Source organism: Lycium ferocissimum, chromosome 9, assembly GCF_029784015.1.
Source record: "Lycium ferocissimum isolate CSIRO_LF1 chromosome 9, AGI_CSIRO_Lferr_CH_V1, whole genome shotgun sequence".
NCBI lineage: Eukaryota > Viridiplantae > Streptophyta > Magnoliopsida > Solanales > Solanaceae > Lycium > Lycium ferocissimum.
This window is the reverse complement of record NC_081350.1, coordinates 21,724,999-21,750,775: the sequence shown is the minus strand read 5'-3', so window position 1 is coordinate 21,750,775 and position 25,777 is coordinate 21,724,999. Positions and strand designations below refer to the sequence as shown.

The window sequence follows — 25,777 nt, the reverse complement described above, 5'->3', positions numbered from 1 at the left end:
GTTACTCCTCCTAAACGTACAATGGAAGTCATTGAAAAATATATAGCTAGGTTTTTCTGGTCTCGTCTTGATAGTGGAGGTTAATACCACTGAGCATCTTTTGAGAATCTTTGCTATCCTTAGCTATAGTAGTAAGTACATAGGCCGTCCAAGTAATAATGTGATAAGTCAGATGTCGATTCCATGAAATTTGGTGAAATTAGGAAGTGATATAATTGTCCTATGGTGTCATTTGAGAAATTGATTGTTGGGATATAAAATGATTAAACAATCTAAAGTTTAAATAAAAGAATACTTGTAAAATGTGCATTTTACTTGGTTAATTTCGTGGTAACAACCACCTCTATAACTTTTACTAAAATTTATCGTCTGCTATGGATTAATTTTGTAGCTAAAGAGAGTACTGTGATTAAAAAAAACGACGGATTGACTTTTAGCAGTTTGCATGATTGACTTTCCATTTATGGAAACACTTGTTTCCTGGAAAGTTCAAGAAAAGTTTGTTTAAGATGAAAATAAATTCATCAGTTTTCTCTAAATTAAATGACCATCCTTTTCTTGGTGAATACACATTGATTCTTATATATGTCCTTTGATCAATTCAAAGAACTCTGCATAATCTTCATTATTTCCTTCAATGTGCCCTTCATTAAATATTTTTTCTCTATATATATGCTCACAAGACATATCAGGCTCATTGACCTCATTCCTGGTGAACCCAAATGCATCATTAATCATGGTTGCCATTATATTTGGGCTGCAAAGTATCTTCTGTGACATTTGTGCTCTGAAAAATCCGTGGCACAAATGCATTTGATTCTTCACCATGCAAATACCAAAATTTGTAATTTTCTAGAAAAGACTTACAAGTCAAGTGCTCATTAACTACACCTCTTCCCTGCCTCTTCTTAAACCACATCTCAGACATGGGCACTTAATTACATGCCTATCAATAGAACCATGTTCGAAAGCAAAATTCAAAAATTTTCTCAACCCATTTTCATTTCAGGTTTGCTAATCCAAGATTTATCAATAGACTGTTCTGATCTTGCAAATAACTCTTTCAAATAAGACTGCAAAGCATCACTGACATGACTCATCAAAAGTTCCCTATAAAATACTTGGGATGCCCTATCATCTCAGGTAGAAAGAAACTCACTCACTTCTCTGATATTGGGACTCGACACTTTTGTAACCCAAAAAAAAAATTTGGGAACCAAACTAACCCACTAAAAAAAAAAAAACCAAACTAGGCTTCACGCGCGGATTGCCCCGTGTGAAGGGCCAAAGTGTACATTTGCATTTTGGCCCTTTCACGAACAGAATCTGTGCGTGAAACCCGTTCCTAAACCCCCCAGCCCAACCTTTATTCTCTGGAAATCAAACTCAAAATTAAGGTTTTTTGCGTACTTTGACCAAAGATTAGTCACGTTTCAAAACACCGGAATATAAATATTTTATATAGAACTTAATATTTTTTTTAGTGTACAATAATATCGGCTCATTACATCAAGCATACATATACATTTGGATCGTCGTTTTAGGGGTTGTAAAGTGCTCCGAAGTACGTTTGAAAACTTGTTATATTTAGGTTTAAGTGCCATATTTTATAGGGTTTTGATTAATCATTTTTGTTTTACTCCCAAAGCTATGAAAGTACTTTTTGGTTCAAGACGAGAGGTTCATAATAATTGAAAAATATTTCATTCCATTAGCAACGAAATACATCATTAAATTACAATAGACTTAAAAAAAAAAAAATCAAGTTCTAGACACTCTTCTACTTCCAGATGTCTTTGCCACCACCGGAGTTTTGCCCACATGAACGCTTATCATGCCCAAATTGCTTACATGTCGAGCACTTGCGAGAGTAAGTCTTTTCGCTAACATCCATTTGATTGTGATAATGGGTTAGCTTGTTTTTTCCTAATTTACGGATATGGTTCTTGTTCGCAATCATAGAAAACGGCGCGGCTGGCCAATAAGCTTGATCACCAAGGGGATGGAATTGGCCGAAATACGCTTTAAGGTATTTTACGACCTTATATTCCTCCGCCATATAATCAGTTACATTTTCGGCCATTCTCTCAGCACCTGTTCGCATGAGAACATGGCATGTGGTACGTTTGCCACTTACCACAAGTGCGTGATTGTGTACGCTCGTAACGATATGTTTGTTTCCTCCTTTCCGTCGCAATAACCCGTTCTAACTTCATACACTCGTTGAACGACGTCACACTCGGTCATTTGGTGACCCTCCGCCTTTCTTCTATGGTGCTCCATCTTTTAATCAGTGGCTTTGGCATCCATGTTCTCTCGTCGGCTAATATAGCTCTTTGCGCCTTGTCCTATCCGCAAATTGCTCCACGACCTGCCTGAAAGTTAGTCTTACCATTGCGGTGACAGGTAGTCCTCGAGTAGATTTAAGGAGTCCATTGAAAGACTCTGAGTTGTTCGTTGTGAGCATGCCCCATCTCCTTCCTCCATCAGCATAAAGCGTCCATTTGTCAATTTCTAATTTCATCAACCAAACATATGCCTCTTCACTCAATTCCTTTAGCAGCTCCATTTTTGCAGCCCATTTTCTTTGTTGATCTTTGCATCGCTGCCCCCCACATCAATTTGTTTACAGTGCCATTTGCAAACTTTGTTTGTAAATTAGCCTTTAAGTGCCTTAAGCAATATCGATGGTAAGCATGTGGAGGCTGCCACCCTTCCAGAGTACGCATATTGTGCAATATGCCTTTATAACGATCCGATAGGACACATATGCCCTGACGACCCTTAATAACATGAGTTTGTAGATGAGTCAAGAACATCCCCTATGTCTCGTTGCTCTCGCTGGCGGCAGTGCGAAAGCAAGAGGGAATATTGACCCATTGGCATCCATACCTACTGCAATTAGGAGCTTAATGTCATATCGGCCATATACATGGGTCCCATCTATCGATATCACATTCCGACAGTGAGTAAATCCATCAATACTTGGTTTGAATGCCCAAAAGACGAAGTCAAAAATTTTGCCCTCTAAAAGCCGCCATTGTACAACAGTGCCAGGATTAGCATGTTGTAGAGCCACCATATACCCCGGCAACGCCTGAAAAGAGGATTCCCAAGTTCCAAAGATCGTTTCAAAAGCACGTCTACGCCCGAGAAATCCCTTTCTCTTGCTTATGATTTTACCATATTTTGAGTGGACCATGCCAATACAAATTTTGATAGGCATCCTGCATAAGTTTAAACAAACAACATTTAGCAATGATATTTTAATTGCTATAAGATATATAATGTAAACGGTCAGATAAGTTACCTTGGAGTTTCCTCAATGTGTTTAAGTAACACATGAGCAATCATGTTTATATCTAGATTAAAATGATCTGCTCGACTTTGTCCCATATCACAAGTGTGCTTCGGGTGAAATTTTGTGATTTCCCACATCATCCATCCCTTTAGCAATTCCCGAAGCAACCACAGCCTTGAGTATGTCGCTTATAAATCAGCCTCCATACCGATCTGTTTGAGTCATCAACTTAAACTCCCGCATATCCTTTACACAATACATTCTGACAGCCCGTTGCAACATCTTTTTTTATGTGAACTGCATTCCCTTTGCAATGACGCATTCATCAGTCATGGGATTTTTTGGTTCAATCCATGTTTTTTGGTGACTTTGATAATCATCTCTTGTGAAGACAAAAGCATCCTCACGACCTTGTAGACTATCAAGATATGGAATATAGTCAGAATGCCAGCTGGGTTGAAGTCGTAGAATTGGGTTTTCCGCCACCGGAGGTGGTATCTGGTGGTGAGTTGGTTCTGGGGAGTAAAATGTGTATCTTCTTCATCCCCATCACTATCTTCATCATCGGTTACCTCTGCATTATTAGCTGGTTCATCGCCGTCACTCTCTGATGTATCCACATAACTTGGACAATCAGCGTCATCTAAGAAAGGCCTCCTTTTACACGATAGATTGCATATGTTAGAAGGTTGAGAACAAAGGATGTTGCGTCGGTCAAAGTGTTGTGGCGAAATCATAATGCGAGAAGCTACTTGGGAAGCGGAAGAGGACATGAAGCAGAGATATCCTCACTTGTTCCCTATTTCAGGTATGAGTTATGTTTTGAACTATTCGTGCACAAGGTGATTGTGTGGTTAAAATTCATGTTGGTAAATTACCTTCCTAGAATACTATCCTCATTCGAGGACGAATGATCTTAAGGGGGGGATAATGTAACACCCGTAAACTTGAACTAGGTGTGAATATGTAAAAATCTAGTATTAAGATGATATTTTATCTATATGAATCCATTCTTGGGGAATTCGGGTGGAGGATGGTCGTTTTGAAGTCAAACCAATTAGTGAAGTTCTTAAGGCCTCTTAAATTCGCCTAAGTTTTGGTAGGTCTGTCTTCTGGGCGATTTTCATGAAAATGTGTTGTGAATTTGGAAACACTTCCTCAATGAAAGTTGTATATCTTTGAAATATCTTTCCAACGGTAGGTCTCCCAGCCCAAACGGAGTTACGTACAAGAAGTTATGTCCATTTTACCGAACACTGTGCAGAATCGACGCACGCTGGAATTCCAGGCGCGTGCGGGCGCGTGCGATAGCCATGCGTCGCGCGCCGATCGCACAAAAACCCCTTCTCTGAATATTGACCTGCAGATGGTCGTGCGATGGCCATGCGTCGCACGCCCATCGCATAATAGGCCCAGATTCGGGTCAAAAGTCAGGTTTACGCGTTTTAAGTTATATTTAAGCTTGGGGTTTATTTCCCCAACAACCCTAGTCACGAAAAATCACCCTAAAGTCAATAAGAACAAGTACCAAGCCTCAAGAACCACACAAGGTAAGTGATATCATGATTCTAGGTTGAATTCAAGTTCCTAATCCCTTTCTAACATCAAACCCATGATTCTTAACATGATTTTGTGATCAAAACCTAGTGGTTGCAACATAATTCTTTCCAAAGTAATTCAAGCTAGGGTTTGGGTGTTCTTCATTAGAAAAGTGATTTGTTAAACTCTGTTTAACAAATTAAGGTATGTCTCTTTTGAACATACTCTTTCTATCGGTTTTTACGAACTTTTTTGGTTGTGGTTTGTATGTCTTATCTAAAAATCATATTTTGGCTATAAGGATGATTGGTATGTCTCCCTTTTAAAAACCTTATTTTGAATGTATATCTCCCTTTTAAAAATCTTATTGTGATTTGTATATCTCTTTAAAACAATAAAATCCTTTTTGAATATAAAGGTAATTGATATGTCTCTTTTGCAAACTCTCTTGAAAGATTGATTCTTTATAAAAGCATGTGTTGAATGATATGATGAATTAGTTTTACACTCTCGAAATTTATTACATGTTTTGATTAATGGTTAATGTGCGTGAGGGGACAAGCCCACATTATATCTAGATTGTAACAAACCTATATATGTATGTGATATTATGAATCATCTTCTTCTATAAGGGATGATGATGATGGTTAATTTTTGGGTATTGATGATTTTACAAAGGAACTATGATAAAGTAATTATCTATGATATTATGGATTTTCGTAATGGCATAATGAACTTTAATGCTATTTAATGGTGTGACTATTTTGAGACAAATTGTGAATCGGCTTCTATGCTATGAAATTGGTTGTTGTGTTTGGCCTAGCTACTCGGGAGGAAGGGTAGCCACTATGGATCCTAGTGTGTCATTGCTAGCCATTCGGGAGGAAGAGTGGCCACCGGCCCGGGGTTCGCTACGGGGTGTGATGTATGCCTAGCTATTCGGGAGGAAGGATAGCCACCGCGTACTACATAGTCCCGGTGTGATGTATGCCTAGCTATTCGGGAGGAAGGATAGCCACCGAGAATTATATGTTCGGTGTGGTGCGCTATGCGCGATATGCTTGATTCTTGGGCCTGTATTGGCATGTGTGACATTCTTATTCTCTTATGGGATTGTTGATGACTATCTTAATTGATTAAAAAGGGCATATTGAAGTTGTAACTTAACAAGAGGCTTTATAAATGGGTTTTGATACTTATTATTGAGATACATAAAGCGAATAAGCGCCTTACGTTGATTTCATATGATTTTCAAGATCGATTTCTTCATGTATTATTTTACTTTATTTTCATATTATTCATTGTCCCCGAGGCACTCACCGAGTACGAAGTACTGTGCATACCATTGTTGTTTTTGATGGTATGTTAGGTAACGAAGAGAAGAGCAGGTTCGTGATACTCGTGTGTGCTTAGGAAGGACTTGGTTGCGGATAATTTGGTGAGCCCACACACTCGTTCGTGGGACACCCTGTTGATTTACTTATTTATTACATTAGTTGTCCGGGCTGCGTCCCGATGAGTCAGACTATTAATCCTTGATCTTAGAAGCTCCCTAGTATTCATTTGTGGGTAGTTATTGAGTTATTGATTAACTCTTGGGCACGTTGTTATGTTTGACAAGCCTAGATAACTAAAGACTTCGCCGATTTAATTCTTATATGCGTGATTCGTTTACCTTTATTTTATAAACTGCTTGAGAGCGAATGTTGAACCTGGCGGGTTCAAGTATTATTATGGTGTTGCTTAGGTTCTTCCGATGTTGTTCATGACGTCGGATGCCGGTCACGTCTAGGGTGGGTTTTGGGGCGTGACAATATCTGCCTGTTATAGAGATTTCATACTCATCTGTACTAACCTTCATTTTTTCATATATGTAAGTGACTAGTGATTCATAAGACATTTCAACTGGACATTTGGTCTTTTATTGTTATACCCCGCGTTTTCAGAGCATGAGTATGACATGTACCTCACCGTAGTAATGGAGTGACGGAGGCGTCCCATGATGTTTTGAAAGGCATAAGCCATGGAAAGTATGTAACAACGAAGAAAAAGGGTGAAGTACGATCTCGTAAGTCGTAACCGGGAAAGAGTATTTTGAAACACGAGAACATGGCCATTATTAGTATAATGAATGACAAATATCATGTATGGAGAGTTTCGGAATATTTCGAGATCGAGCAGAGTGAAGAAAATAAGTTCGATGAAAATTTGGGAAATCTTTGGGCGAATTTTTAGTCAACTTTGGAGGCGCACATCTCATAGTATATATGTGGAGTTTTAAGGTGTTTTAAAAGCCTAAAATGAAGTTCGTCGAGTCTAGTTTGTAATGCAACAAACCGTTCATTGATAGGACATCGGAGTAGAGAATTATAGACGTTACAAACTGAAGCGTCGACGCAGAAACAAAGATTTCTCGCACCGCTACGATCGTAGCTACGTTGAAACCGACGTTGGCAGTTTTTTAAAAGGGACAAAAACCTCATTTTTCAGCACAAAAATGTCCCAAAATTTCCAGAAACTTCAGCCTTCAAAAGGGCTCTTATTCTCACATGAAATTGAGGATTTTGCACAAAATTTCAAGCAACCAAATGCTAACCGAGGTCCAAGAACGCGTGGCGCGATTATAATTTTGTTTTGTGTTGAAGTGAGTTTGAAGATAAGTGGATGATGAGGATTTGGCTACCTTCATAAAAATAAGGTATGAATCATCAAATCTCTTTCTTTATCAACCTTGATTGAGGAATATTTGCAAGAATAGAGTTATAGTTTGTTGTGTTGATGTTGTTGAATTATGGATTAAGCTGGCTGTTTTAGGTGGATTAAATGGATGGAATTAGCTAAGTTATGATGCATAATAATTTTTGATATTGTTGTTCTTGTTGTTGATAAGTTGTTGTTCTTGAATTTGGGAGAATAAAGTGTATAAAGATATTGTATACAAAGCGTATACCGGGCTGTTTTGTGCCGATATTCGGGGCTGTTTTACATGATTTTCGTGGCTGTTTTGTGACAATATTTTGGGGCTGTTTTATGTAATTTTCGTGGCTAGTTTGTGACGATATTTTGGAACTGTTTGGTATGATGTTCGTGGTTGTTTTGCGGTGATATTTTGGGAACTGTTTGGTGGTTGTTATGAACTGTTTTGTGGGCTGAAATGTCGTGGGATTGGCTGTAGTTGTTGTTGTTGTTGTTATACTATGGATATACGGAAATAAAGAAGTGTATATAAGCATTGGCATCCGAATGTATATTGGGCCATTTTGGAAGTAATTTAAGGATGGATTTAATTCTAGTTTGATATGAAATTGTTGGTATTATTGTCGTTGGTATTTTGATTGATGCTTGGCTAAATTGGAATTTCGAGGATTATTAAGTTTGGGAAATGCCGCCCAAATTTTGTCAAATTTCATTCGTACTTGGATTGGTTAGCAAGTGATGTGGATAATCTACTCGTGGCCTATGTTATCTTAATTTTAGACCTACGAGCTCGAGAAGTAGACGTGGGACATTTAGATAGAGTTCAAGGTATGTAAAGCTTACCCTTTCTTTCTTTTGGCATGTCTTAGTTGTAAGTAGACTATGACACGAGTCTCGGGGTAACTCCATTCTTAAGATCCGAGCCCGTATATGATTCTTATTCACTTCTGATGTTAACGTTTTTAATATGGTCAAATTATGGTTCTTAAGTCTTTTGTATGGTTGGATTTCAAATGTTGCATGTTAATGTTTTTTTTTAAGGATTCTGTAACTACGAACAACCGTAACTTCTATAGACGGGCTCGGATCGCTCCGAAACGTTCGTAGAAGATTCTATAACGAACAATATCTCTAACTTTCATAGATGGACTCGGATTGGTTTGATACTCGTCCGTGGGCCCCGAGACTTTCCCTTGTGTAGTACTAACGACTGTTGAAAGGATTTAGTGTGACTATCGCCTTAACCCTCGAACGTCGATTACTTACTTCTCTATCGAGTTTGTAATGACGATTATGTCCCTGATTTCCATAAGCTATTTCATATGGTTTGATACGTATCTATGATTCCTAAAGTTCCATTTGATATGTTCCCGAGTGATATTCGGAAGAAACTTGATTTGACTATCGTCTTGGTTTTTAGATGTTGGTTCACTTTGATTATTCTATCAAGTCTTTGAAAATGTTTTAAACTGTATATAGTTGCTCACGACTCTGCTCGTGCATATGGTTGTTACCTCTTTCGCCGAGTCCCGGGCCGGTTATGTTATCGTGCACACTACGTTATATTCCGGAGTATGATGTGTCCGGTTCGCAGAGCCCCTCGCTAGAGGGTCGGGTACCGTGTATATTTGGCGTTATGATGTGTGACGGGGATACGGAGATATGAAACCTTCTGGTGTTATCTTTGTGTTATGGCGCCAATGACGGGAGGGCGACCATATTCCTGAGCCCCCATGCATGATTTATGTTTTAATGAGTAAGCATTTTGGTATTTTGGATATTGCATTTACTTTTACGTATCTCTTGTTCTGATTATGATCCTATTTCTTGTTTTCTGCTTTGCGTACTCGGTATATATTCCGTGCGACCCTCTTTCTTCCGGGCGTTTCATGCCGCGCAGGTACATATACTTGTTTGGATAATCCACCAGCTTAGGGTTCCTGTTCAGCTGTCTTGGAGCGCTCCCTTGTTCTGGAGCCTACACTTTGGCCCAGATTCTGTTGTTGTACATATGCATATGTGTATTCACGGGTACGGCGGGCCCTGTCCCGTCATATGATTTTGTTATGATTCTTAGAGGTCTGTAGACATATATGTGTGGGTTGTGGGTGATCCTTTGTTCGGTTGTGTCTGTGTGATTTGTGATTTGGACGTCCTATACTATGATAGCCTTCTTACCGGCTTATGTGTGATATCATCTTGAAAGATGTGATTATGATCTACGTATATACATTTGTGACTTCGGGGCGACGTTCACTTTTACGTATATATGTTATTTGTACCGGTATAAGTTATTCGTACGCTATTTCTGATTAATGGGTGTGTACGGGTGCCCAGTTCGGGCACTAGTCGCGGCCTACGGGGTTGGGTCGTGACATTTATTGTAACGAACTGTACTATTGTCATCAAGGATAATACCATCCCAATGTATTGAAACCTTAACTACTGGAATATCTTGAGCCATTTTTTGTAGGAACTTATGATAGTTTTTTTTGAATGACTTAAAAGACTTAAACTTATGAAATGGATGAGTTTTTACCTCGTCCAACATTCTTCTTAAATAGATTTATATTCACCCCTATTGCGTACAAGAACATTGTGTAATATGAATTTAATTCAAATAAACGGTCAAAAATGCAGCATTGTGTTGTCAAATCGATCCTTTAGGTGTCATAAAAAAGCTGAAATTGGCATGCATGATGTGTTGTCAAATCATGTCCTATTGCGGACAAGAACATTGCGTAATATGAATTTAATTCAAATAAACGGTCAAAAATGCAGCATTGTGTTGTCAAATCGGTCCTTTAGGTATCATAAAAAAGTTGAAATTGGCATGCATGATGTGTTGTCAAATCATGTCCTATTCACAAGAACATTGCGTAATATGAATTTAATTCAAATAAACGGTCAAAAATGCGGCATTGTGTTGTCAAATTGGTCCTTTAGGTGTCAAAAAAAGCTGAAATTGGCATGCATGATGTGTTGTCAAATCATGTCCTATTGCGCACAAGAACATTGCGTAATATGAATTTAATTCAAATAAACGGTCAAAAAATGCAGCATTGTGTTGTCAAATCGGTCCTTTAGGTGTCATAAAAAAGCTGAAATTGGCATGCATGATGTGTTGTCAAATCATGTCCCATTGTGCACAAGAACATTGCGTAATATGAATTTAATTCAAATAAATAGTCAAAAGTTAGCTTCAATAGGGCTTAAACGCCCAAAAAAACGTGTTATGTCAATGTCTCGCGGAACTCCACAAGAGTTTAATTTTGCTCTTAATCGTTTTCGCGAAGAGAACAATCGGATGCAAATACGTTACCATAGGGTAGAATATGGTATACAGGGTAGCACAAGATTTAGATCCAAGTGGGATTCGGACTGTGAAATGTCCGATGAAGATTAATATTTTTCTTATAATAAGGTAAGTAGGTAGGGTCATAAAGACCCTCCCCCCCCCCTGAGGGTACTTGGGGGTTTGTAACTATATAAGTAGCCCTTTCTTTTGTTATTAGACTACACCATAGTCAATCTCGAGTAGTAGAAGCTCAGCTTGGTCTTTACTCCTTCCAAAAGAACCAAATAGCAGTGATGATGAGAGTTCAAATCATAGCAGTTTTCGATACCGGTGATTTCAAACTAGACGAGCTAAATCCGCACCTTCTTGTAGAGCGTAATGATGATTTACAAATGTGAAATATTCAGATCCGCGAGAATATTATTGCGGTTTACGCCGAGAATGGTCACATCGGATTGCCGAATTAGAACGTCTTGTTCGTGACTTGGAAAATCTCAACGCTCCAATCCCAACAAGGTACTCACTAACCATGCCTCGAGTAGGTCCAGCAACTTGCGAGATGGCCGTACAAAGGATTAGAAAAGAAAACAACAGAATGCTGGCAAGACGTTGTAGATTTTACATGCTAAAGTTGGCTGAAGAACAAGCATCATCAACCGGTAGAGAACTAACATCTCCTGAAAAAAGATGTGTGTTAAGAGACCGCCAATATCGTTCTGAGGACGATATTGAGGACTTCTATTCTGATGACGATTAGGGTCTATTTAGGCTGTTTGTCTTAGATTATGGGTCATTTAAGTTTCGGACTAAGGCTGTTAATTTGTATTTTTATTTTATGATGAAGTCATAAATTTGAATTAGTTTGGCATGTTTTTAATTCTTCAATGTTTATTATTAAAGTCTATTATTAATTGACAATTTCACAAATAAACACAAATAAATTAGTAAATAAAGGGTGCGGATTACATTATAGGGGAAAAGGTACAACTTGTAAAAAACATAATCCATAGAAATATTAAACTTAATAAACAAAATACATGTAAATAATGAACAACAACAACATAGCACAAATAATCTTCCACAATTTAAGTTTTTCTTTCAAAGCTATTTTCTCGTGTTGAGCCTCGCTAAGTTTAGCCTTCAGCAAATTTCGTTTTCTTTCGGAATCGGTGAGCAACACCTTCAAACCTTTAATTTTTTCTTCAGCTTCCACAAGCTTAAATTCCGAATCCAACTTAGCGATATCTCTAGAGATACGTGAAGTCGCGGTATCTCTATCCAAAATTGGATTTTTAAACTTCGCCGCCACCGTTTTATCCACGTGAATGCTATCTTCCCACCGAAAGTATTTGCAACCGCCCATATCCTATAAACATTATAAGAAAATCAGTTTTTTAAAGTAAAATATATGGATAACGTGAAGAAAAAAAACCGCTAAAAAAGTAAAAACAGTTACTTTGGGCACTTTACAACTCCAAAAACGACGACCCGGATTATCTTGGGTCTTTGATGTTTTTAGTTTATAGTAATAACTGCATTCGCAAATATCGGATTGTATAGCAAACATTGAAGTTTCAAAACTTTGAGACATGTTTTTGGAAGTGCAAAAGTGTGTTAAAAGGGTGAAGATAGAGAAAATGAAAAAGGAAAGAGTGCATGCGGTGGGTTGGGGTTTTTAGGGAAGGGTTTCACGCACAGTTACGTGCGCGTGAAAGGGCCAAAATGCAAATGTACACTTTGGCCCTTTCACGCACAGAATCTGTGCGTGAAGCCTAGTTTGGTTCTTTTTTTTTTTTTATGAGTTAGTTTGGTTCCCAATTTTTTTTTTTTTTGGGTTAAAAAAGTGCCGGACTCCTGATATTGTTGCTAAAGTGATCAACATAATTAAAGGTTGGCATACCAAACTTCTTTCCTCTGGGGGCAAGGCAATCTTGATAAGACATGTCCTTCTAGCCTTAACTATTCATTTACTCTCAGCAGTTACTCCTCCTAAACGTACAATGGAAGTCATTGAAAAATATATAGCTAGGTTTTTCTGGTCTCCTCTTGATAGTGGATGTTAATACCACTGAGCATTTTTTGAGAATCTCCTTATAAAGAAGGAGGAGCAAACTTCAGAAGACTAGATGATATTTATCAGGCTTTTAATGCCAAACGGTGGTGGTCCTTAAGAACTACCAATTCCTTATAGAGTGAATATATGAAATCCAAATTTATCTCTGGGATCCATCTAATTAAGTCTCAACGGCTAAGGGGACATGGGGACAAGCTTTGTCTTAGAAATGTCTGTGCAATACCAAGGATTAGATGGATCATAATAGTTTTTGTAACATAGGCAAAGGGAGCTTTTCTTTTTGGTATGACAACCGGAGCAAGATAGGTCCCTTATATCAACATGTAGGCAACAATGACAGTAATGTTGACATTAAACTTAAGGGTGTCCTGTAGAATGGCATTTGGAAGTGGGACAAATTAAACGTCGTCATCCCAAATGATATTAAAGCTGCTATCAATGCTCATAATGCTTCTATTAACAACAACAAAGAGGACAGTCCAATTTAAACCCTCCCCCAGACTAGAAATTTCATCATAGGCTCAGCTTAGAGTGATCTAAGACGAGAGGACACCAAATCAGATGGACCGCAGGCTATGACATATAAACATCCTATTCAAGATGTCCTTTATTACATGGAGGGACATTCATAAATAAGCTATCTATAAATAAGAGAATTGCCAGATTTGGGATTTCTATGGAGCCTAAATGTTATTGATGTAATCCCAATAGAGTGACTACTGAGCTTGAACAGTAGATCACCTATTCTGTCATTGAGAACTTGCTAAAAAGCTATGGCTTTATTTTGAGGTCCTCCAGGCATCAACTCTAGAAACAACAGCTTGAAACTAACATTACTCAACTGGTGGAATCACAAAACAAAAAATTCTTTCTGTGCCTCATCATCAAGATCATTCGTGCTTACATTTGTTGGGAGATTTGGAGATCAAGATGCAACAAAAAATTTGAAGCAGAAAGACCTTACATTCCCAGATCAATATCTAATGTTGCTTTCTCCATGATGCAGCTTGAAGAAAAAAATTTGGTAATGCAAGATTAGGAGATTCATGGAACTTTTTTTTGGTAATGCAAGATTAGGAGATTCATGGAACTTAATATGCCAAGCATGTGACTCCATCAACCAAAAAAAATCAGCAACCGTTGTCAAATGGATCAAACCATTGCCCAACTGCATAAAGCTAAACAGTGGTGGAAGTTGTGTTCACGAAACTTGTGGAGGTGGAGGAACTGTCAGAGATCACAATGGAAAGATTATTTTTGTTCCCAATGTTCCTTAAGGGACTGGAACTAGCAATATGGCTGAGCCTGCTTCTATGTTGTATGGTCTCAAATGGTATTCAAGGAATGATTTTAACATTGTCTGGCGAGAAACTGATTCCTTACTGCTAACAAAATGCATCAACAAGGAATGGAAGCCCCCCTGGATGATCACAAATATCATAAAGGATATCCAGAAACTAGTTGAAGAGCATGAATTTATTATTACACATTGCTACAAAGAAGCAAACAAGCCCACAGATAAATTTGCCTGATTAAGTCACGGAGCTGGTGTAATTCAAATCTTCAACTTTTTTATACAATTCCTGCTTCTGTTAGAGGACTCTACAATATGGATAAATCTTTTCTTTTGGGATCAAAGAAATAAAAGATAGCAATATCATTTATGATCCTCCATAGATGAACAGGTCTCAAAGGCCTTCTTTTGGTTAGCTAGCAAGATTGCACTAGTCTCAGCTCAATGATCATGTAAAGTTTGGGATGCCAAACTCAAATTGTAACTTTTTACACATCAATGATCAGTGGAGATCAGTTTTAAGAAAACCGGCATGGGCTAGGAAGAACACATAATGATCCAACTTAAAATTAAAATAATACCACAATATCAAAATGAAAAAGTTAGTTCATGGACAAAAGTAAGCAAACATAAACAAAGAGATGGAAGAAATAACTTTTTTCCTTATATATGTTATTACGACAAAACCAACTAAAAGAGGAAAAATAAAAATGATTAATAGTTTCTAAAAATGTTAGCAGAGACATGTTTCACTAGTGTAGTGATGGGTATAAAATATACATATATTATATACTTAAAACTATACTATTTTAAATAAAGAATATATATCATACTTCAATTTCTATGTGTTTTCTAACAATACTTTGCAAAAAATAAGAACCATGAATATAGCTAAAGATGAAAGAAAAGAGGAGATTGTTGCACATGCACTTCACAATACAAGAAGTGAAGTTACATCTTCCTTAAGGATAATTTTTTTTTAAAAAAAATATATCTTCTCAAGATACATCTTAATCATTTAATGAAGAAATTCACTTCTATAAATAGAAGGCAACTCTTTGTATAGAAGACATCTTGAGTAGTAGGAAAATAACCACATTTCTCTCTAGCTATGTTCTTGCTATTTCTTTCTTTCTTTTTATTTTTCTTTTATTTTTATTTTTTATCTTTTAGTAGATCTTTGATTTATATACTCCTTAATGGAGTAATATTTTTTTATGGGAATAGTTGATAAAGCTTGGTATGTTATTATAGTATTTATCTTTATTTTAATTATTCCTTGTCCTATTTTTATCTCTATATTTAATTTGTGTCGGAATAATAGATTTTTCCTAAATATTATCACTACTCTATTATACTTTATGTTGTGGTATTTCTTGTATTAATTTTGTAATTCTCACGAATCAAAATTAATACTTTATTATTATTGCATAAAATATTAGAGTAATAATAATTTTTAGTTATATATTATTTCAAATCTTTGATCTTGCTTCTTTCAAATCTAATTCGCAAGAAGGAATTGACTCAAGCTAGTGTATAGATTTAAGGATATCTTTGTCTTATTTCTTTTAATTCTAATCCTCACGGAGGAATTGACTCAAATAAGTTTATTGACATAAAGACTAATCTCAAAAGGTCTTTACCCCTCATGATCATTTAAGCAAGGAAATTATTTCATTTTAATTGTCATTAGTTGTAATTCAATTAATATGCATAACCTCAAGGAATGTTATTGATTGATTATTTCCAAGTGAGAAAATGTAATTGTATTAGCAATAAGCAATTATTCTTTCGTGAAATATATTACATTAAGATTGCATTATAATAATGTTATCAAGTGCCTTCAATTATTCCCAACTCTTTTTAAATCTTTAGGAAACTGTTTGTTTTGTTTAAGTAATTTACAAATAATTTACAAATTTAAGACACTACTCTCTTTTCATCAATTTGATTGTCTCAAATAGTAACCGGGATAACATAAATCTGTAGCCTAGGTAGTTCCAATCTCTGTGGGACGATATCTTAAACTATACTATAATTTGACAGAGTACGAGCAAAAAAAAAACTTTATATGCGCAGAGCTCGTCAAATTTTTGGCGCCGTTGACGGGGATTGGTAAACATCTACTTCAGATGTATTATTTATCACTACTTTGAGATTATTTTTTCCTTTTATTTTGCATCTTCAATTACTTTGTTTTCTATTACCTGACAAGCATTAGCGAATAAAACTTGCGACTATAGTTATTATTACTATAATTCTTAATATTGTTATCAGATAAATTGTATTACGATTATATTATCATTTTCACATTTTTAATTTTTTTTAACTGTCTTTGAGTACGTTGTTTTCTAATACCTAACAAGTATTAGAGAGCAATACTTAAAAAAAAAAAAAAAAAAAAAAAAAAAGACTCTTGATACTCACTCTACACGCCTTCAAAATGAATCTTAATCAACCATGCAGACTTTTTGTTGAAAATTATTGTCAAGTATAATCTTTGTGGTAGGAACCATCAGACATTGAATTGCCAATCATTTATTTATGACTCAACCAAATGTTAGTTACTTCTGATTATTGTGGTGAAAATCACCTCAGTCATGGATCAAATAGGTAACACTTTCTCATATGGTGGTTCTGGAAGACTGAAAGACCTTGAAGAATTAATTGATAAAATAAGCCACAGGTCAATCACATGTGATTTTTGTGGAGGCAATCACCAAAGCTTTGAATGCCAAACAGGTAACATAATCTCATACAGTATTTTTGAAAAATTAAAAGACATTGAAGAATTAATCAATCAAAGGAGAATCAAAGACATTGAGGAATTAATCAATCAAAGGTCTGTTATTTGTGAATATTGTGGTGGAAGTCACCTTAGTCATGAATGCAAAATAGTTAATCCTATCTTTTTTGATTCATTTTATGAACAATCTCATGATGTCAAGTTCTTACAATACCTAAATTTTGTGTGGAATCAAAGTAACGTGAGTCAACCATCTCAAGAGGAGAGTAAAAGCTGTGAAGAGATTTTGAATAATTATATGGAAAATCCAAAAGAAAAATATGCACAAGAACAAACAACCATTATGAACTTGACATTTAAAATAAATCAATTAGTAAACATGTTAAACCCTTAAATTTTGGTGGTGAACAATAAATGAAACAACATCAAGTGAGAATGAATCAACTCAAGAAGACGAACCTGGTGAGAAAGAGACTATCACTCAAGAGGAAGATTCAGATCCAATGGCGATGACATACAACGAAGGTTTGGTTGAATTTGAATTATTAGAAGGAGATGAGTGCATTCCCAATTTTTGTTATCCACATAAATTGTATAATTTGAAAGAAAATGAGAATAAAAAGATCAAAGGCACAAATGAAATATTTTTTTGACCAATATTCTTCAATTTCTTTTGATCATTATGATTTTATGGATTTTGTTATTGGGGATTTTCAAAAAAAAAATACGTGGAAAGATCCTGGTGAAAAATGCAAAATGAAGTTAAGGATCATCATGCATAGTTGCTTGTCCGCTCGATACAAGGCCAAGAAAGAGCGAAATGTACGGAAAAAGAAGATATTTTGTAGCGTTCTTGGCCAAATGAGCTTCGAAAGGAACCCCAAGGAACGAAAAAGAAAAATTGATGCAGAACTAGGGCTGGAGTTCACAAGCTTTCGGAAGAGGAAAAAAAAAAGGGGAGCCCCTTTACCTCCTCTTGCTTTTACATTATTTGTCATGAGGACATGACAACATTTAAGTGTGGGGATAGAGGATATATATATATATATATATATATATATATATATATATATATATATATATATATATATATATATATATATATATATATATAGAGAGAGAGAGAGAGAGAGAGAGAGAGAGATGTTGACACCCAATTTTGTCCCTCCTTTATTTAATTTAATCGGGTTTCTAAATTTACTGACGAGCTAAATACTTTATTTTTCACTATTTTTATTTCTACTACTATTAATATCCCTATTTGTTATTTTCAACATTATGAGCATTACTTTATCACAAATTTTAAACGGTTAGTCATCGTTTCATTTTTGGGGTTGAACCCGTCAAATTAATCACAAGACAACACTTTGCTAAATCCTTATTTTCTACATATTAATTATTTATTGTCTTCACATATCATATATTGTACTATTTATCAAATTAGAAGCCCAAGAATAATTAAATAGCGGAGGAAGGATCCACAATTTTCAGCCAAATTAATAGCCCAAAATACAAATACAGTATTATTTTCCTACCCAAATAAACAATCACATTTATTACCCAACCCACATTTTCAATCCATATTTTTAACCCAAATTATTAACAGCCCAACAGACCAGCCCATTTCTTATACCCGGTCCGGCCCATTTTCCTTTTTATCAGCCTTTGTTGGAACAAAATAAGGCAAAACTTTTCAGCCGCTTTTTTCTTTCTCTCGTTTCTCTCTCTCTCTCTCGTCTCACTTCACCCGCCTCCCTCTCTTTCTCCTTTTCTTTCTCTCGTTTCTCTCTCTCTCTCTCTCGTCTCACTTCACCCGCCTCCTCTCTTCTCTCTCTCTCTCTACGCTTCTCTCTCTTCAGCCACGCTCCCCTCCACCCACCACGCCGCTCCCACTTCCCTCTGTTCCCCATTCACTGTTGTCCCCCCACGCTCCTCTCTCTCATACGCTCCCTTCTCTTTTCTATAAAGAGGGGGATTTTTCAGATTTTAGGAGGATTCAGTATTTGAAGGAACTATCTTCACACTTGATTTTTTCTTTTCTGGTGAACTTTAGCCGCGACCAACAATTACTCTATTTTCATTTTTTCGTTTGAAACTTTAATTACTCTAATCGGGTTCGGGTTCGGGTTCGTTCGAGTTCGAGCATAGATTCGAGACCTCGACATCTCAATTCACTGCACTCGAAACAGGTGAACTTACCTCTCCTTTAGTTATTTCTGCATTTACTGGTGGTTCTCATTTTCTATGTATGTGTTAGAAGACGGCCATGTTAATTGCTAGTTTAGGATATATTTATGTGCGTTAATTCCTATCTTTGTTTAGTTATGCTCAGTAGTAGTAGTCTAATATAATTCAATTCGTGCTTTATTGGCCATTTCAGTTGAATTATGTTGCTAGTAATAGTTTAATTAGTTTGATTTTGCGCTTTATTTACTCTTTCAGTGAGGTTATAAGGATATCAACATGTTTAGCATAGTCTTTGTGCTTTCTTTACTGTTTTAGTCGAATCATGGTCTTTGAAGTTAAATTGGCATAGCTTAGTTTCTTTTGTTTCATTTGCTTCCTTAGTCAAGAGTATGTTAGTAATGAAAGTTAACCACATGCTTGCATGTTTTGTCCACTGATATTTGACTCTTGTGCATAACAAATGCTACTAATGACTAGTTTTCAATCTCGATATGGATTTTCCCTGTCATCTAGCCAAGTGAATGAACATGTCTATGTATTCTGTTCAGCCTCAGCTGAGAATTATTAGCCTGTATTAGACTTACTTAGTTAAACTAACACATTAATAGCTTTGGTGATAGAAGGTGCTGGTTGTTAGGTTAGTCCTTGCCTAATTTAAGTTTGGTGTGCTCATGCTATTTCGTGGATAATCTGGTCTTCTGTATGATTGATTGAATAACCTTAGTACAGTCATTTAAGTATATAACTGTCTGCCCTCTTAATGAACCCATAAGAGTTTTTAAACTCAGCAAAGGTGCTCAATGTGTTTCTCAGACTAACTGTAAAGAGCCCTGCCTGTGAAATGAAATTGAGGTAACATTTTAGGACTTCAGCATGACTGTCCAAGCTGGTCATTTGCCTAGTTTAATATGTGGTAACTGCCTTGGGTTGCTTAAGGCTTAGTTTTTCTGCTAACATGGCAGTTTAAGTCCATTGTTGTTCTACATACTTGGATCTGGAACATGCTGTTAAGTTTGTGGTTTCATGTGTTCAAATGTTGTGACCTGGGTCCTGTTTTACTCCTTGAACTCCGCATTACTGATTGGGATTTACCTCTCTCCCTGTTCTAGATATGCCATCATGTATCATTGATCGAATTTTGCATAACCCCTGCCTTACTTGACATCTTTGTAACTTGCACCTGCTTCTCTCATCTGTAGGCATTTGCATATCCATCTACGTGCTACTTGTTTTCTTTTGATTTTTCTTTGCATAACATTCTTGCTCCTTTGTGATTTGTTTTCCTGTATGCTTCTTACCTTAATTAAAACACTACCTATGGTACATTTTGTGCAATGGACGTTATATGGCCCCATGTCATTTCATCTTGCTTAGTATTGTGATCTGCTTTTGATCATGCATCCTATGTTTAGAAATTTTCTCCAACTGTTCTTCTTCTCTTCTGCTTCTCGGAACAGAAGCTGTTCAACCATCTAAAGATATGAATGAATGAATTTGGTTAAATGTGTAATTGGCAGGATTAATAATGGACAATAGTGCGGGTAAAAGTTTGATACGTCTGCTTTATTGAAAGGACCATGTTTGTAAAACTGCCTGATTTAGTTATATAGCAAAGAAGCAATATTCATATGAATGTATTCCATTTGTGTTCTCAAATGTACATTCTAGATTTCCTCTCATTTTCACCTTCGTTTCAGTTCTGTTCTATGGGAAAATAGGACAATCAAGATAGTTTGGTTTGCAATCTCAATATCATATGTTGGAGTTTGGGTTGGGACATTTAATTGTCTGTTTGGTTCATGAAAATAAAGTATTTATACACTTCGTTTCGACCCGAAAGGCTTCAGTTCTGTTTGGTCCTGTTCTGCTTGCGCATTGGCTGTAGGTTTCATTTCAACTCTGTTTTGCTATGTTCGCTGGTGAATGCCGCTGTCATGCCTGAAACACTCTTGTGTTGCTATTTCTTGTGCTCATTCTGAACATAAACTAAAGCAATAGAAAGAAATAGGATGGTGATGACCCCTTAGTTTTTCCTCACTCCTAGTCTTTTGTTGTTATATTATTATTTGGCTAACTAACTTTGCATTTTGTTATATTCTTCTTTGCATTTTGAGGATTAGTTGCTGCATTTCCTTCTCTGTGTAAAATATTATTGAATCCTCGAAATATGTTACTTTGTTTAAATATGATTAGGTAACTATCATGATCATAATAATTATACTTTAGGTGGCTTGAAATATAAGAACATGTTATTTCATTTGAGTCCATTGTCCTTCATCCATGAGCTTAAGTTTTCGGTTTGGTCAATGCTAATAGAAACAGTGGCAGTAAGTATTGATTAGCCTTATTTATTGAATTACATTACACATTGTTTGGTCTTATTCATCAACCGTATACTAATCCTTTTCTTTTCATTTTTTTTGCATGATATCTCGCACACGAGTCCAAGCGACTCATCATCGTCTCTCCGCATTCGGTGTTGGGCCAAAGCTCAACAAAATTTCCTTATCGAGTCAGCCACATTCGCGGACCCATTAGAGAACAAAATGCAGGCCGAAGCTTGATAAGCGATGAACAGTTCGCAGCAACCCATTAAGGCTACTGGGCCGAAGCCCAACAATAGCGTACAGTGACAGTCCTAGATGGGCTGAGCCCAACTTATCCACTTAGCTATTTTATGTTTGTGTGCATTTTATGTGTGTTATATGACTAACATTTTTTAGTGTTTGTTGGTTAGTTTAGGTAGACCTTGATGACATAAAGGGTTTCAGTTAGTAATGGGTAGTTAAACCATCAATTAATTCAACAAGCTTTATTTTTTCTTTTACGTCAAAGTGATTTATAATACTTATAATATTTACTCCTGGAACAATTGATTTTTTTTAGTGGCAAGACTATATGTTTTAAAGCTAAAAGAATCAATATTTACTCCTACTATCTTGGAACACTCGAAATACAATATTTGTTCAAACATTAGTATAAATCTTGCAATGACTTTACAAATACAATTTAATTTGCCAGTAGGCATAACTCATTTTTCAAATACATATAAACATTAAACAATCCCGTTTCTTTTAGCTTATTTATAACTAAACTCTTTTCATGCAATCACTACTTTTCTACAAGTTTTACTTTAAACAACATTCTACTTCTATCTATAACTTTAGCAATACTTTCAAGATATTTCTTAAGTATTTAAAATACTATATTTGCACTTAAGCCTAACTAATCATAAGTCCGGTCGGTTAACCATTGTTAATGGGTCTTAAAGGATGCCTAATACCTTCCTTTAGACTAATTGAACCCTTACCTAGAATCTTAAGTTTCGCAGATCTTAAACAGAATTAACTTTAGATAATTACTTTAATAAACTTTAGGTGCCCTAATTCACCATAAATAATTAGGTGGCGACTCCTTAAAACAACAAAACAAAATAGGGATCACCAATATGTCATACTCTACTTTAGCCCGGGTCAAAACGGGGTGTGACAAGAGAGAGAGAGAGATTGTGTGTGTGTGTGTGTATTTTTTTCTTCATTTGTAACATATTTTCTTTTCTACACTTCCACGGATTTCTTTGGTCAATTCTTTGCCATGGTCGTATTATTTTGAATTGAACACTTTTTATAATATATAATAATAAATAAATCGGCTAAAATTTAATTTTCTTAAAATGAGATTTGAAAAAAAAAAATTGATTGAGTATCATTCATGGGTTAAATGAATACCTTTCCAACCTCATATGTGTTTTTGGTGATTAAAATTATAATGTTTATTGATCCCAAGTGTATTGTGTTGTGAGGTTATATTGCCCAGTTCTCCTGCTTATTCAAAAATCTAGAACTTGCCTTAAATGTGGTTTGAGGCAAAATTTTAGGTAGATTTTTGAGTTGGGAAATGAAAGTAGGCATTCCTTGTTGAATCATGAGATGCTTCTTTTGTTGAGAGAGAGAGAGAATTTTTCTATTGATTCCCTTCTTTGATTTATATTGATATATTGTGTGATTCATGGGCATCTCTCTTCATTTGGTGAGACACCTTTGGGATGAGTAAATATTGTGATTTTGATTCTCAATAAATGAATATGAGTGCAAATAAAATTATTTGAACTCGTAATGTAATCTTTGTTGATTCTTGTTTGTCAAAAGTTCTCATAATTTTACTTAAAATTTTAGCCGCTATTTTATTTTGTGTCCTTTGCTTGAGGACGAGCAATGATTCAAGTGTGGGGGTATTTGATGGATATAAAATATACATATATTATATACTTAAAACTATACTATTTTAAATAAAGAAGTTATATAATACTTCAATTTCTATGTATCTTCTAACAATACTTTTTAGGAAATAAGAAAGCCATGAATATAGCTAAAGATGAAAGAAAAGAGGAGATTGTTGCACATCCACTTCACAATACAAGAAGTGAAGTGACATCTTCCTTAAGGATATATTTTTTAAAAAATATATTTTCTGAAGATACATCTTAATCATTTAATGAAGAAATTCACTTCTATAAATAGAAGGCAACTCTTTGTATAGAAGACGTTTTAAGTAGTAGGAAAATAACCACTTTTCTCTCTAGCTTTGTTCTTGCTCTTTCTTTCTTTCTTTTTATTTTTCTTTTATTTTTATGTTTTATCTTTTAGTATGTCTTTGATTTATATACTTCTTAATGGAGTAATATCTTTTTATGGGAATAGTTGATGAAGCTTGGTATGTTATTATAGTATTTATCTTTATTTTAATTATTCCTTGTCCTATTTTTATCTCTATATTTACTTAGGGAAATTTCATAAATATACAATTGAGTCACTTACATTGCAAAAAAATAGCCCAAAACTTAGATTGCAAAGCTCTAACCCAAAACTCTCCTCTTCTCCCCCCTCTCTCCACTGCCTCCTTCTTTTTTCTTTTTCTTTTTTTAATTTTCTTTTAATTTTTTTTAGTTTTTTTTTTTTGTTGGAGTTCGCCACTGGCTCGTTTTTTTATTTTTTTTATTCTTTGTTATTTTTTTTTAATAGAGTATTATAATTCATATACCCCTATACACTCATATACAATATTATACAACATTATAATCCATATACTCATACACAATATTATGCACTCATATACAATATTATACAAAAATTATAATTCATATACCCATATACATTCATATACACCTATACACAAATATTATACACCCATATACAATATTATAACTCTTATATCCATATACACCCCTATACACCCGTATGCAATATTATACACCCATATACATTCATATATAATATTATACACCCATATACAATATTATACAATAATATAACTCATCTATCCATATACATCCATATACACTCGTATACAATATTATACAATATAATACACCATATATAATATTATAACACATATATCCATATACACCCATATACAATATTATACACCCATATACACCCATATATAGTCATAGCCGAAGTTCCGTTCTCTGACATATACACCCATATACACCGACATACAATATTATACACTCATATACACCCATATATAGTCATCGCCGGAGTTCCGTTCTCCGGCGAACTCCAACACCACCACCAGAACCAACTGTTCGAACATCAAAGATCCGGCGTGACAGAGGGAGAGGGGAAATAAAATAAAAAATAAAAAAAAAATTAAAGATCCGACATGATAGAGGGAGATGGGAAATTAAAAAAAATTAAAAAAATAATAATAAAATTTTAAAAAAAAGGAGGCAGTGGCGAACTCCAAATTTTTTTAAAAAAATTAAAAAAAAAAAAAAAAAAAGAAAAAGAAGGAGGCAGTGGAGAGAGAGGGGGAGGAAGAGGGAAAAAATTAAAAAAAAAAAAAAAAAAAAAAAAAAAGAAGGAGGCAGTGGAGAGAGAGGGGGGAGGAAGAGGGAAAAAAAATTTAAAGAAAAAAACGAAAAAGAAAGAGGTAGTGGAGAGAGAGGGGGAAGAAGAGGGGAATGGGTCATTTTTTTATAAGTAATTTTTGTTTAAACTGAAGATGGGCTTCTGTGGGCAAGAAACTCAAATATAGGTTATATTTGGTAGCATTAGTACCCCAATTGATACTGAGTGTAATTATCTCTATTTACTTTGTATCGGAATAATAGATTTTTCTTAAATATTATCGCTACTTTATTATACTTTATGTTGTGGTTATTCTTGTATTAATTTTGTCATTCTCAAGTAGCAAAATTAATACTTTATTATTATTGTATAAAATATTAGAGTAATAATAATTTTTAGTTATACATTATTCAAAATCTTTGACCTTGCTTCTTTCAAATCTAATTCGCAAGAAGGAATTGACTCAAGCTAGTGTATAGATTTAAGGATATCTTTGTCCTATTTCTTTTACTTCTAATCCTCACGGAGGAATTGACTCAAATAAGTTTATTGACATAAAGACTAATCTCAAAAGGTCTTTACCCCTCATGATCATTTAAGCAAGGAAATTATTTCATTTTAATTGTCATTAGTTGTAATTCAATTAATATGCATAACCTCAAGGAATGTTATTGATTGATTATTTCCAAGCGAGAAAATGTAATTGTATTAGCAATAAGCAATTATTCTTTCGTGAAGTATATTACATTAAGATTGCATTATAATAATGTTATCAAGTGCCTTCAATTA

The 25,777-nt window shown here is 35.2% G+C and overlaps 1 protein-coding gene across 1 annotated transcript; it reads right to left on the bottom strand.

Moving 5' to 3' along the window:
• Positions 1-2,809: 2,809 nt before the first annotated feature.
• Positions 2,810-3,354, bottom strand: LOC132031662 (uncharacterized). Its single transcript, XM_059421609.1, has 2 exons — positions 3,311-3,354; positions 2,810-3,227 (listed from the first exon to the last, which is right to left on the bottom strand). Exons 1-2 carry the CDS (start codon positions 3,352-3,354, stop codon positions 2,810-2,812), a joined length of 462 nt encoding a protein of 153 aa, XP_059277592.1.
• Positions 3,355-25,777: the final 22,423 nt, after the last annotated feature.

Bases quoted from the DNA above. Each gene is read 5' to 3' on its own strand.
- LOC132031662 (XM_059421609.1), bottom strand. From the start codon at position 3,354: ATGATTGCTCATGTGTTACTTAAACACATTGAGGAAACTCCAAG. The intron at 3,228-3,310 runs GTAACTTATCTG...AAACTTATGCAG, and splicing joins CACATTGAGGAAACTCCAAG to GATGCCTATCAAAATTTGTA.